This window comes from Leptosomus discolor, chromosome 1, assembly GCF_034619465.1.
Source record: "Leptosomus discolor isolate bLepDis1 chromosome 1, bLepDis1.hap2, whole genome shotgun sequence".
In the NCBI taxonomy this organism is placed as follows: domain Eukaryota; kingdom Metazoa; phylum Chordata; class Aves; order Leptosomiformes; family Leptosomidae; genus Leptosomus; species Leptosomus discolor.
Genome location: NC_141391.1, coordinates 187,332,787 through 187,346,645, shown reverse-complemented (window position 1 = coordinate 187,346,645; position 13,859 = coordinate 187,332,787). Strand labels below are relative to the sequence as shown.

Genomic DNA, 13,859 nt, shown 5'->3' with positions numbered 1-13,859 from the left:
TTCTGTAATATGATCTCAGTGTACAGTGTTCTCTTGCAACTGGCATAGAAGTACAAATGTAGCTACTGTACCTTCTGATTTTTTTAAACTGTCCGAGAGCAGTAATAGACATTTTAATATTAGTGTCATCCAATAATATAAATAAAAATGCATTTAATTTTCATTTCCCTACAAACATTTTCTAAAGAGTTTTTCCATTAGCCAGTTCAAGGGGAATCCCTTTTTCAGTGCACACTTAAGCTGTTACTTGTCACAGTTTGAGAGCATTTGTTTTTCTAGTGTCTGAAGAGAAATCATGATTTTGAGATTGCCTTATCACGTAATGAGCACCGGATGTTTATTCAGGAATTTAAAGTAGTGTCTCTGCCTCTCCTTAAGTAACAGAATCGGTTCATTCTGAAATTGTTAGAAATTTGGTGTATTAAGAGGTTTGCATTAATATCTGTCAGCAATTAAAGCCTTTTGGGAATCAGCATAGTGCAGAATACACTATAAATTGTCTGTGACTGACCCAACAGCATCCCTATTAGCATGATTATGAAGCGAGGGTGAATCTTTCTAAATAAATTGCATGAAATATTTGTATCGAGAGATAACTGTAGGTCATTGTATGCTCTATAGAAAATGATCTAATTTATTTAAAAGTATTTTTCTCGCTCATTTCTCATGCAGCAGAGTGGATCAGACCCACCATTAGAATGAAGCTAAAACAAATTGTTCTAGGGCACTGTACATTTTTAAACAGAGATTTATTAGAAATATTGGCACCACCATCCATTGCTTGTCACCAAGATAAAGAGGAAACAATTGTGCTTCTGTACTGTTCCATGTTTATAGAACATCATGTATTTTATGGGGTCAGAATAGTTTGTGCAGGAACATAGATATTTGCTGTACTTGCTGGGAGCTCCTCTTCGGCAGTTTCAGTCTCAGTAGTACTGTGACCAGACTGCCTGACTGGTTATTCACAAGAGGAGAGCTATCGTTAATGTATGCTTCAAACATTTAACAGAACCAGATAATAATGTAACCTTTGTATTGAGGAGAGTATATTTATGCTGAACACTATAGGGGCTAGTTTACTGGACAGTTAAATCTGAATGTATAGATTCCTTTCACAAAGCATATATTAAAACCTGTAATTTGGTATCCCAGTGATGCTTGACTGAACAAGCCTTAAAGCCTTATATGGGAATATACTAACAGTCTCATAATGGCCCTGAGTGCCCAGTGCAATGAGGGGACTAGGTTGGGATGCGAATCTTGAAGTTACCTGCTTGAACAGATCTTAGAGGCAGTGAAAGAACTCTCCTGTTTCTCATTCCAGTCTTCTACTCTGAGGACGTTCACTGCTGCTGTATTGAGCTGATCTTATATAATGATTCCGCAAGGCATACCCATTTTACTTATGGAAACTGGAGTAAAAGTTTTTAAAGTAACTTTTCTAAGAAGTAACCCCCTGTTATAGAGCAGCAGCTCTTCAAACTCCTCATCTGAAGCAATAAGCCTTATCCTTAATGTGTGTATTTACTATATTTATGTTGATTTTAAATGTAGAATTTAAAAAATACTTTTCGAAAGTCCATTCAGAATCTTAGCCTGTCTTGTCCTAGCCTGTGCTAGCTTTGCACTAATTCTGTCTCTGCTTTTTCAGATAGTGAAAGTAAACAACAGAGCAAGTCTGTAAAAGTGAACTAAAATGCAAAGCATGTCTGCATAGGCAGTGAGGTGAAGTGGTTACTATGGAGCCAACAAACTCAGCTTCCAAATATCAGACTTGGTTTTCTTAAGTTATATATCCTTCCCAGTGCTAGATTATTTTCTTCACAAAGTTCAGCATCATTTAAGTGAAACTGTGCAGCCCACAGGATGTTACATGGAACGATTACAAGCCACAACTTGAGTCTGACAAAATTAGGAAATGCAATGATAGCCTATGAATGTACAGAATACTCTGAACTTGTTAGAACAACTGCCCGTGGTAAAGTATGATTCAAACTGATTTTTTTATTTCAGTATCTTAATTTTTAATAACTGTTTCCAAAGTATTGACTTAAATATGTGAGTGGTGACTTTATGCATGTTCACCACAATTGTTTAAGTGGGACAAGATTTTCAGAAGGTCCTGTGCTCCGGGCTCCCAAGTGGTCTGGAGCACTTTCTTTGAGACTTCCCGATGTAGCTGCCTTCTGATGGTAGAATTTGCCCCCATCTGGTTCATGATGTTCAACCAGACCTGTGTTTATCCCTAGAAATGGGCAAGCCAGGGTATCTTCACCAGAGAGTTTTCATTGGAGCATATGCCTACAAAAGGTGCATTTTTCCTGCTTTAAATAATTTACAATCCAGTAGTTAAATCATGAGGGAGCCTTCCCTGACTATTTTGCAACTATCAAAAAACTTACAGAAAATATTAACTGCAGCTTTAGAATTCTGGCTATTGACCAGCAAGCCCTAAAAATGTGGTTACAGTTACCTGGGGCTCTTATTCTTCTTTTTTTTTTTCTAAACATCAGTATGAAAAAAATTTTCATTGAGTTCACTTGGGAATTAGCTGGTAAAATATTAAACAAAACATAACAATTGAATGTTTACCATTTGGAAAGCCTTTGGAAAGACTGAAAGTAGCATCCTAGTCCCTGCATTCACTGCTTTGCTGTCACGAACAAGCTTGGGTTTATGTGTATTAAGCTCCATGTTAAGATTAATTTATTTGATTACTTCCATTATTTTTATTAGAAATTTCTAAAAAGCCTTCTTCTCTACTGTTTACCTGCGTGATGACATTAGGAAAGTTATACACCCCTTTTCAGCACCTAACTTGCATTAACGCTCCTACTATGGCACTGTGCGTTAGGTGCACTACCAGCAAATTGAGTTGACTGAACTGTGGAGTGGTTTTGCACGGTTCAGCATATGAAGCAGCTTCTGGTGCTTGCCAGTACACTGACTGTAGCAGCACAGAAGAATGCAAAAGGGAAGGGGTGACTCATGTGTTTGGGAAGGGAAACAGTGAGTTGGCAATTGGATTGAGAACTAGCTCCATGAGAAGAGATGGTGAAATGCAGGGAAGGCCAGACGATCTAATAGAACAGAGAGAATGAGGGGTCTACTCTGGCTGTTTGCTTAACACTGAGTCCCGAGTCAAGAACTCGGGACAATTGCACATTTTTGCGGATATTGGTCAGCAGTGTAGTCATTTGAAGAGTTCCTGTAAGTTACCCTTTCAGTTACAGATTCCAAAGTATGAGTTGCATATGGAAAATGCATGTCTGCATTTTCCACAAGACTTAGACTGGACTGAAAAAGTTCAATTTCTAATAAGAATGGCTCTAAAATGTAATTTCATTTTACAGCTAAAATGATGTTAATCTATGATTCGTATAGCATTTCTTTAAATAGAGGAAATAGGAAAATTGGAGGAGGACAGGGCCTCAGTGGGTCATCTGGTCCAGCCTCCTGTTCAAGGCAAGGTAAACCTCAAAGTCAGGTCAAGTTGCTCAAGGCCTTGCCCAGTTGATTTTTGAAAATATCCAAGGATGGACATGCCACAGCTTCCCTGGCTCTTTGCACATTTTGAAAGAGTCTGGCTCTGACTTCTCCCCCTGTAGGTAGGGCAAGACTCTGATTAGATTCCTCCTTGGCTTTCTCCTTTTCCAGGTTAGGTTAACCCAGTTCCCTGCTTCTCTTCTCATGCGTTGTGTGCTTCAGCCCCCAAACCGTCTTGGTGGTTCTTAACTGTATGTGTTCCAGTTTTTCAGTACCTTGTAACTGGGTGTCCAAAGCTGTACGCAGTAATCCCAGTGTGGCCTCATGAGGACTGAATAAAAGGGGATAATCTTTCCACTTGACCTACTGGTTTTGCTTTTAGCCCAAGTGCATGTTAATAATGTAGCCGTTTAGATAATAAACTGTTCATATTGTCTCTCTTTTTCTGTCTGCACACAGACAGTACAGTACCATACCATAGCACTATATCTAATAATAGAGATGAAAGGAGGGACATTTGAAGACATTCCAGTCTGTCAAAAAGGAATGATAAATTTATTAGGAACTGAAAAGGTTTAGGACCACACATAAAGTCAGCATTGCTTTGTAGAATTTGAATTGCATATGAGGCTTCTAGTATAATTTTAAATACCACTTCATATCAACAAGATTTTTACACCGTTGTACGTGGTGTGAAGGTTCTTTTTTGTTTGTGGTGTTTTGTTTCTATGAAGGCTTTAGGAGATCAGCATTGTGTTATGCTAGTATGAGTCCATGAAATACATGCTTTTAAATTACAAATTATGGTCTGAAAATATATTCCATAAAATAAGTAACAGGCACAAAGAAGGCAACAACATTCGTATGCTTTGAAGGTTCCATTCTGTCAAGGCATTTTGCACATCTTGCTAATGTTGGCATTTGCTAATCACTATACTTAAGAGTCGTTCTGAAATGCATTATTGTGTGAATAGAATTTTATTCAGGGAAAGTCTCACACCTGTGACTTCCCCAGAGTCATACCATAGAGTATGCAGTGCAGCTTGTCACTAGTATACTTAGTTTCCCTAATTTTTTCAGCAATAGTCATATTTTTCCCCATAGCACATCACAACTATCCACTTTGCTATAGTTCTAAAAAGTATTTTAGTAGTGTTTGATTTCCCCAGCCATGACTCTCTTTCAGACCATGGCCTGAATCAATAAATTAAATTGTTTGGGTTAAACTTTTTGCTTCTAGATTACTATTCTTGATTTGTCATTCTTCCCTTCCGCAGAAGCATGCTGGGAAGATCCTAACTACCATCGCACTGACTGAAAAATTTAAATTTAAGATTGAGAGATAGGTGGATCAAAGATGAGATTATACCAAGAAAACGGAACATTTGAAATTGAATGGACTCGTGAAATGAATGACTTCTTTCTGAAAACAGAGACAAACAAGAATTCAGATTTTGGCCAACAAGCATCTCTGTACTCATAGATCAGATAAATTGGCCTTGTTTACTTCCAGTTGTTTAACTGCAGGAAACTTTAAAGTGGCAAGAAAGCTCATAGAAGCTAATACAGAAGAGGAAGCTATTGTGTTGGTCATCAAGATGTTCTGTACTACTAGCAATCATTCAGTCTTTTGGTTATGTCGCATTTTGGTTAATGTATATTTATAAACATCTTTTAAAAGCTGAGTGCTTACAATAAAAATATTTTAATCGGTAAGCTATAAATAATTTAGTTTTTATAATATTATGTAACTGTAGAATAACTTCAACAGAATCAGAAAAAAAAATTAAGATACAAATTTTAGCAGATCTCCAAAACAAATTGACAGACTAAATACATAGGAATGCAGAGCCAGGGTCGGTGGAGTCTTGTGATCTTGGTATAACTTCTTGCACAAACCTGCAGTCAATCACTCGGAATTCTATTCCAGTGTCTCAAGGACAAGCATGAAGAAGAGTATCTCATGATTTCTTAAAATTATTTTTTAAAAAAATAAGATCTGGCTTTCATATTTCTGTGTTGCTGGTTTAATATCTTTCTTGGGAAGGACTTTTTGTCCAGTTTTATGAAGATAGAAAAATTACTCAGAATCAGAAAGGTTAGTTTCTATTTTTTAGTCATAGAACTGGAAAATTACTCATTGTTTACAGTTTTCTTAGAATACACATACATGTGAAATCATTGCAACTAATTTTAAAACTTGTGAAATATTTTTCCACAAGAATTTCAGCCTTTGACATAATTAGCTCTGAGGTTTCTGGAGCTGCAGAATTAAATAAATTATTGCAGTATGGCCTTCGTTGAGTACTTAATAGTCCAGTTTAACTAGTAACATTATTTACTGCTTCAGTAGTTGATTGTTGTAAGCAAAAGAGCAATGTGATGAACATCTTTGTTTAACAGAGTAGGCTGATTTGAAGCACAATATTGATTGGGATGTGGTCACTATCAACCATAATTGGTTTGGAGGGGAAGAAAACAAATCAGTTGTCTTCCTTACTTAGTGCTGCTACTTCTAACTTTCCAAAAATGACATGTATAGACAGAAATGCTACAAGTTATGTTAAAGGTGTCCAAATTGAAAATTATTAGGGATGGGTATTTACTGTCATTTCAATAAACCTAAATTGGAGAATGTTTAAATATGGAAACCATTGAACAAAACTGTTAGTTATCATCACAGTACACATTTGGTCTGTGTAGGTATGTGTACTTTACCTTCCTTTGATCTTTTATTTGTCAATATTACAAAAATACTGTAGCATTCTCGTATTATATACCTCCTAACTTTTGATAACATTAATTTTCCCATGGTGAAGCAATGATGTTTAATTAAATTATATTGACAAGATTTTTTTGGTAAGCGTGTTTTTAATCTAGGGTTTAAAGAAAAAAAGTAAGCACCGCAAAGATAACTGTTAAGATTTTAGATTAAGATTAATGGGAAGTTATATCAAGGACAAAAACATCCTTGTATTTAGTTTTCTGGAATCTAATTCAAATATAAGCAAAGGATAATGGGCACTGAAGAGACCATTCAGCTTAGCAGTGTTTTGAGCAAAGCAGACAGCATCCAGAAGGAGTTCAAAGAGTTTTTTGTAGGTTGAAATGAAAGCTTAATTAAAAACAAAAACAAAATAAAAACCTTAGCTCAGAAATCATGTCTTTACTTACTTCTCCAGCACAGCTATAGTTAAAAGGAGTTTCTGTAAAAATATTTATCAACTCCAAAGCACTTTTTATTCCAAGCTGTTCCTGGGTAGGGTTGCTTTTTTTTTTTTTAATTGTTCTTGTAATGTGATGGTCAGGTGTGGGATATAGGGGGTTCAGGGAGCTTTAGGATATAAGGAGCTTTTGCATAATGCTTATTGTAGTCAATATTCTCTTTCATTTATATTTCGCATGTTTTCTTTGTATGGATTTTGAATGACTATAAACAACTTTGTCTCTGCTGTTGATAATGTTTTCAGCTTAAGTTTTGCCTTTATAACTGCTTTTTTTTTAAGGCATTCCGAATGTAGAAAAGTGTTGTTGAATTCAAAGTCCAAAGTAATCTATTTCTTAGTTGGAGTGAAGATCATTTTACTTCCAAGAAGCACTGAAAATACTTTTTGAGATCTGCTGGGTCAAAATCTCCTTGTCTGAATGCTTCTCAGACTTATTGTCAGTCATACTGATTCTTACTAGTCCTAAAGTATTTTATCCCAGCCTCATCACCTGCACTTTTGACACATTGCTAGCAAAAGAGGTATGTCCTCACTTCCAGACTTACAAGAGTAGCCTTTGTTCCTGTTAGTCCTGGACTGACCTTCAGGCAGCTTAAAGTCTCACATTCCCTCATCAGGGATTGGAATCATCCTGATACCTGATGAAAAGACAATACAGAAGAGCTCAAGCAACCTAGAAGATTGCTCAAGTGCATTGATGACATCTTCCTGGTGCAGTTGATGGAGGAACCAACAAGGAAAGGTGCTTTGTTGGGTGTGATGCTTATGAAGAATAAAGAACTGGTCAGGGACATGAAAATTAAAGAAAGCCTTGACTACAGTGGCCATGAGATGATGGGGTTTAAGATCTTAAGAGAAGGGAGCAGGGAAAAATGCAGCCCGGGATTTCAGGAGAGCAGACTTCATCACCTTCAGAGCTCTGCTTGGAAGAATCCCGTGGGCTATGGCCTTAAAGAGAGGAGGGGTCCGGGAGAGCTGGCTGATACTCAGTGATCACTTCCTCCAAGCTCAAGAAAGGACCATCCCAACAAGTAGGAAATCAAGCAAAGGTGGCAGGCATGGATGAGCAAGGAGGTCCTAACTGAACTCAGACATGAAAAGGAAGCATGCAAAAGGCGGAAGCAGGGACCAGTGACCCAGGAAGAGTATAGAGCTCCTGTCCAGTCTTGCAGAGGTGGGGTTAGGAAAGCAAAAGCCGACCTGCAGTTGAATCTGGAGGGGGATGTGAAGGGCAACAACAAAGGATTCTACAAGTACATAAAAAGCAAAAAGACTAGGGAAAACATGAGCCCACTACTGAGTGGGGTGGGGGAGCTGACAAATGACAAGGAGTAAGCAAAGATGCTTTACGCTGCCTTTGTCTCAGTCTTTACCAGTCAAAGTGTCTTTTAGGAATCCCAGGCCCCTGGAGCTAGAGGGAACATCTGGTGCAAGGAGGACTTACACTTGGTGGAGAAGAACCAGGTTAGGGAGCAGTTAAACAAACTGGACATGCATAAATTTGTAGGGCCTGATGGGTTGCACTCATGAGTGCTGATGGAGCTGGCTGATGCCATTGCAAGGCAGCTCTTTATTATCTTTAAATGATCATGGTGATTGGTAGAGGTAGGGAGAGCAAATACCATTCCTTTCTTCAGGAAGGGCAAGAAGAAAGCTCTGGGGAAGTACAGGCTAGTTGGCCTCAGCCTAACCCATTGGGAGGTGATGGAGGAAATCCTCTTGGAAAGAATTGCCAAAGCCATGAAGGACAAGAATGTGATCATGAGTGGCTAGCATGGATTTACACAGCAGAACTCATGATTGCCCAACCTGGCAGCCTTCTGCAATGAGGGGACTAGCTTGGTGGACAAGTGGAAAGCAGTGGATATTGTCTATCTCAACTTTAGTAAAGCCTTTGACACTTACCTCTTGTATCATCATAGACAAGCTGTCGGAGTGTGGGTTAGGTAAGGAGACAATGAGGTGGATTGCACACTGCCTGAATGACCAGGCCCAGAGGATGGGGATGTGTCACAACGTCCGGTTGGAAGCAAGTCACTACAGGTTTACCCAGGGGTCAGTACTGGGGCCAGTACTATTGAATGTCTTCGTTAATGACCTGGATGATGGGACAGAGTGCACCTGCAGGAAGTTTACAGATGGTACAAACCTGGGAGGAATGGCTGGTACAGAAGAGCGGACCTCAGCAGGCTGGAACATTCTCATGAAATTCAAGGAGGGAGAAGGCAGAGTCCTGCATCTCGGTAGGAATAAGCCTGTGCACCAACCCACACTGGGGACTGACTGGTTGTAAAGCAGCTTGGCAGAGAAGGACCTTGGGGTCCTGGTGGAAAAGCTGAACGTGAGCCAGCAATGCACCCTTGTGGCAAAAAAGGCCAACAGCGTCCTAGGCTGCATTAAGAACAGTGTTGCCAGCAGGTCAAGGGAGGTGGTCCTTCCACTCTGCACTGCTGAGGCTGCATCTGGAGTACTGTGTCCAGTTCCCCAGTACAAGAGAAGACATGAGCATACTGGAGCAAGTCCAACACAGGGCTGCAAAGATGATTAAGCGACTGAAGCATCTTTCACATGAGGAGAGACTGAGAGAGATGGGACTGCCAGCCTAGAGAAGAGAAGGCTCAGGGGCCATCTTCTCAATGTTGTACAAATAAAGGATGGAAGTGAATGAAGATGAGGGAGCCTTATTCTTCCCAGTAGTGCCCACTGACAGGACAAAAGACAATGGCACAAATTAAAACACATGAAATTCCATGTGAACACAAGAAGATTTTTTTTTTTTTTTTTTTACTGTGAGAGTGGTCAAGCACTGGAGCAAGTTACCCAGAGAAGTTCTGGAGTCTCCATTGGAGGAGATACTCAAAACCTGACTGGACATGGCCTTGGGCTGTGTGCTTTAGCTGACCCTGCTTGAGCAGGGGGGGTTGGAGATGAGCTCAATAGGTCCCTTGCAACCTAAATGACTTTGTGATTTTCCAAGTCTTAAATCCAGGCTATAGCATCCCACGTAATGACTGTGCTTATAAAGCAGCTTTTGCCCAGCTTAGCTCTTGTGATTTTTTTTTTTAATTTTTTTTTTTTAATGGTAGAACCTGCACGTAGTGATTTGGATTTTGTTGTAGAATATATCCCTGTCATACCAGGAACAAACATATTGAGATACAGACTTTTTGATTGTTTAAGAAATTGTCAGTATATGTATCTGTCTTACCTAAAAGGCCTTCAGAAAGTGAAGTCATAAGTTCTTCAGGTATGCTAGTGAATGCTGCTGCTTCAGCCTACCTCTTCTATACAATGCTCACAACAGCAGATCTTACCACAGACCCAGGAGCTGCTCTGACAGTGTCCTTAAGCCCAGGAAGCTCAGCTGTGCAACACCTGCATACCCCAAACAGAACAGTTGCACAAAAGATTGAAATTAATGCTTGTTTCATTGATTTTGTGTTATTGCTACGCTAGTTTATAGTTGCAGATTCTTTTATAACCGTATGTTGTGTATAGTACTAACAGTTGTGTTTGGTTTTAATTTACAGGATGGAGGTTTGCTTCTAAATAATCCTTCTGCACTGGCAGTTCATGAGTGCAAGTGTCTTTGGCCAAATGTTCCACTGCAGTGCCTCGTATCGCTGGGCACTGGTCGATACGAAAGCGAGGGAAAGACCAATGTCACATACACCAGTTTGAAAGCCAAACTCACAAATGTTATCAGCAGTGCAACGGATACAGAAGGTTGGTGCCTTGAGATACATTTGTGTTGTGACTGTTTTCAGTTTTTCCTGTTTCTTAGAATTCAGAGAGCAATCTGCAACCTTTTGTCTTTCCCCTTCTCCTCTCTACCCGCCCCATTGAAACTACTTGAAACATGTCTTCATAACTCATTATGTATAGTTGGTGGTGTAGTACCAGTATTAGAGTTTTCTGGAGATGACGATATGAATGTGTTTCTTAGCCTTATCTCCATGGATCTTCATCCTCACTGTGTTGTTGCTAAGCTCTTTTAGTTTGAGTTCTCAACTGTTAATATGACATTGATGTCATAAGTATAGTAAAGATGAAAGATACCTTAAAATTTATCAGAATGACAATGATAATCCAACAGGAGTTATACAGAGTGGTATGCTTGTGCTTCAGGATAAAGGCATACTCAGGAATTTATTTCAATAGAAGAATCGTATTTTCTTATATTTGATTTGTTTTTCCCATGAACAGAAATGTTTTCTTAGGTAATACAGAACATCGATTGGTTTTCAGCAGCTTCAGAAAAAGTATTTTTAGTTCTGTTCTTTTCTATATGTGCTTTTATACATGTGCTTTTCCAGGTACTAGACTATATCTGCCAATGGTCATGACATCCTTTGCTATGAGGAGGAGCCAAGCATGTGATTTCCAAAATAAACTCTGTTCCTAGGATGGGAGTCCACTGGAACTCTACCGCTACCAGTTTACATTGGTTTTGTTTCTATCATATTGATACTCGAGTGCTTCCCCTGCCCGTTGCAAAGGAAACTGATACTGTATAAAAGCTGGGGAACAAGACATACTCTTACAGTCTAGATCCCTTGCTGCATGATCTCTGTCAACTGACTGTCATTAGCAAGAAAACACTAGAATTTGGGCCATGTTTGTTTTTTGCACAGTCATGGAAAGGCAGTGGGAAATGTTGGAAGGAGAGACATGCTGTCCGCTTTCTCTCAAGGAAAGAAAAAGTTGCATTGCAACTGAAAAATCAGGGAAAAAATTTGATGGGGAAGAGGAGGAAAGGAAAGTTCATGGCGGAGACCAAAGGAGAGGAAATGGAGAGAGGGGAGAGTAGATTTGAGCAAATGGGAAGTTCCATTATGAAAGAAAAAGGGGAAAGTATTAGATATGGCAAGAAAGACTGGATGTGGTGAGACAAGAATGGAGACACAGCTGAGTAATTCACAGGAGGAGGGACCAAGCAGAGATGTCAGGTTAACAAGACTCTCTTGCTGTAGTCTTTTTTTACTGTGATATTTTTTTCACTTTAAAATTTTTATATAACAGTAGATATTTAAAAGAATGGAGGAGTGTGGCAAGAATACAAAGCTGGAAATAAAAGAGAATGAAAGATGAAGGCAGTCATGGAAATGGAATTTTAAGGGAGCCAACAAAGAGAAGAGAGATCCAAAAGGAGAGAGAAAATAGGTTGTAGAAGAGAGGAGGAAAGGAAGAAAAGAGGAACGTACAAATACATTACATAGCCAATTCGTTATTGTACTAGGTAACTGGACTGTTATAATTGAACTTGAACATTTTCAATCAAATGAATGTTAAAATCAAACCCAAAATCAGTAGTAATATATAAAAAATGAATTGGTTACAGATGAAAGAAAGCTTTAAACCTACGTATTTTTGCTGCAGTCTTTGAGATTAGAGAAGAATACATAGCTGTTGTTTTCATCATACCAGCTTCCCTGAACACTGAGGTAACAAGTCATGGATGTCCTGAGTGGGAATATGTAAATTATGTTCCTGCTCTTCGGAACGCACTCTCACTTGTAAAGGGATGGAATGTGCATGTAATTAAAAAACGGGATAGCTGCAAAGCCTTTTAATGGTCATACCAGTGAAGTTGTCATAGAATAAAAGATGAAGCTTTTCCTGAGTAAACAGAGCTACAGGGTCATTTGCAAACCTTCTAATGAGAAAGGGGTTTTGATGAGGCAATGGTGGAAAAAGTTTACTCAGCAAAGGAGCACATATTTACACTTACTGTGTCACTCCAGAGCACTTGTTCGGAGACTGTAGGACTATTTGTCCATCTCGTGTAAATATAACTGTTTCCTTCATTTATTTTCAATACAGAAGTTCACACCATGCTGGATGCACTGTTACCTCCAGATACATATTTCAGATTTAACCCTCTTATGAATGAAGACATACCTCTGGATGAAAGTCGTAAAGAGAAACTCAATCAGCTGCAGACAGATGGAATTCGGTATTTAGAACGGAATGAAGAAAAACTGAGGAAAGCTGCAAAAATATTAACACAAGAAAAAACAACTTTGCAGAGACTTCAGGACTGGATAAGATTAAAGGCTGACATGTACGAAGGCCTTCCATTTCTTTCCAAATTGTGACTCTGTAGTGCATGAAAGGTCATAAATGTAAATCTTGTTCCACAAAATCCATTCAGTACTGTAAAGGAAGAATGATTATTGGGGGTAAATAGCCTCTTTGGAAAGCTGTCAGAATTCTGGAGAAAGCAAATCAGGATGGCCGTTTTGTGCAAACTTACTTGATACAAAGTTTTATGGTGTTAATTATTTTTTGAACTTTACGGATCTTACTGTTGCTCTACTTAAGTTTCCTAAAGTCAGTAAAACTGAAAATTATTAAAACAATTGTGCTATGCATTTTGGATGTATGTACCATAATTATGGTGGCAGTAAAACTTTATTTATCAACTACAGGCTTATTCAAACTTAACAAAACGTAAATCCTCATTCACTCTGCTGTATGTAGGCAATATACCTGTTAGGCTCTTACGTAGCCAGTGAGTTTAATAGAAATGTAACGTACAAAAATTTTGCCTGTGTTGCACTTTTACATTTGAAAGGTAACATTTAAATTCTTTCTTTTTTATTTTCAGTGGGTTTTGTACATAACAGTATTGAGTAAGATGTCTGGGTGACTATAAATGGCATATTAAATTATCAAAATTAACTATGATATTTTTAGCAGTTGCTGCTTATTGTTTTTATTGGTATAACATCAGATTGGTTCTTTCATTATTTGAAAATAATCCCAAGCTCCAAAACTTTACTTGAGCAGCTATTCCTGTCACAGAATAAAGGAATTAAAATCTTGAAATAGTTCACGTGAGTGAGAAACTTCCTATAGAAGCTTCGGTTTTGGATGCCAAGCTTCAGGTGTCTTTGGTAAAGAAGAGAATACATGAAACAATGAATTATGCATTTCCTTTTGTCTTCTGACTTTTGTATATGTGTCCTCTTGAAATTACCTTAGAGTTGGGAAGTTAACATTTAGAGCTTACTGCGATCTTACCGCTCATTCTTTTGCAACTTTCTGCTTATGCCAAGAAGGGTGTTGTGGTAAGCTATGATGATGTGGTACGTCAGTGAAACAACATTTTCAACAACAGGAAGGTACCCATGAGTTCTT

The 13,859-nt window shown here is 38.5% G+C and overlaps 1 protein-coding gene across 3 annotated transcripts in view; it reads left to right on the top strand.

The window, feature by feature from the left end:
• The window catches only part of PNPLA8 (patatin like domain 8, phospholipase A2), a 40,984-nt gene extending 27,333 nt beyond the window's left edge, over window positions 1–13,651 (top strand). The window contains exons 8-9 of one of the 3 annotated variants that reach the window (XR_015184073.1): window positions 7,334–7,458; window positions 10,247–10,284. Coding sequence is in view for 2 of the 3 variants with exons in the window: in XM_009947983.2 (XP_009946285.2) it covers window positions 10,247–10,442; window positions 12,540–12,814 (471 nt within the window). In the remaining variant the exon portion in view is untranslated. Of the gene's footprint in view, window positions 1–4,766; window positions 4,985–7,333; window positions 7,459–10,246; window positions 10,443–12,539 lie in introns of those variants that run through there. The other 2 variants (XM_009947983.2, XM_086480493.1) reach the window with 2 other exon arrangements.
• Window positions 13,652–13,859: the final 208 nt, after the last annotated feature.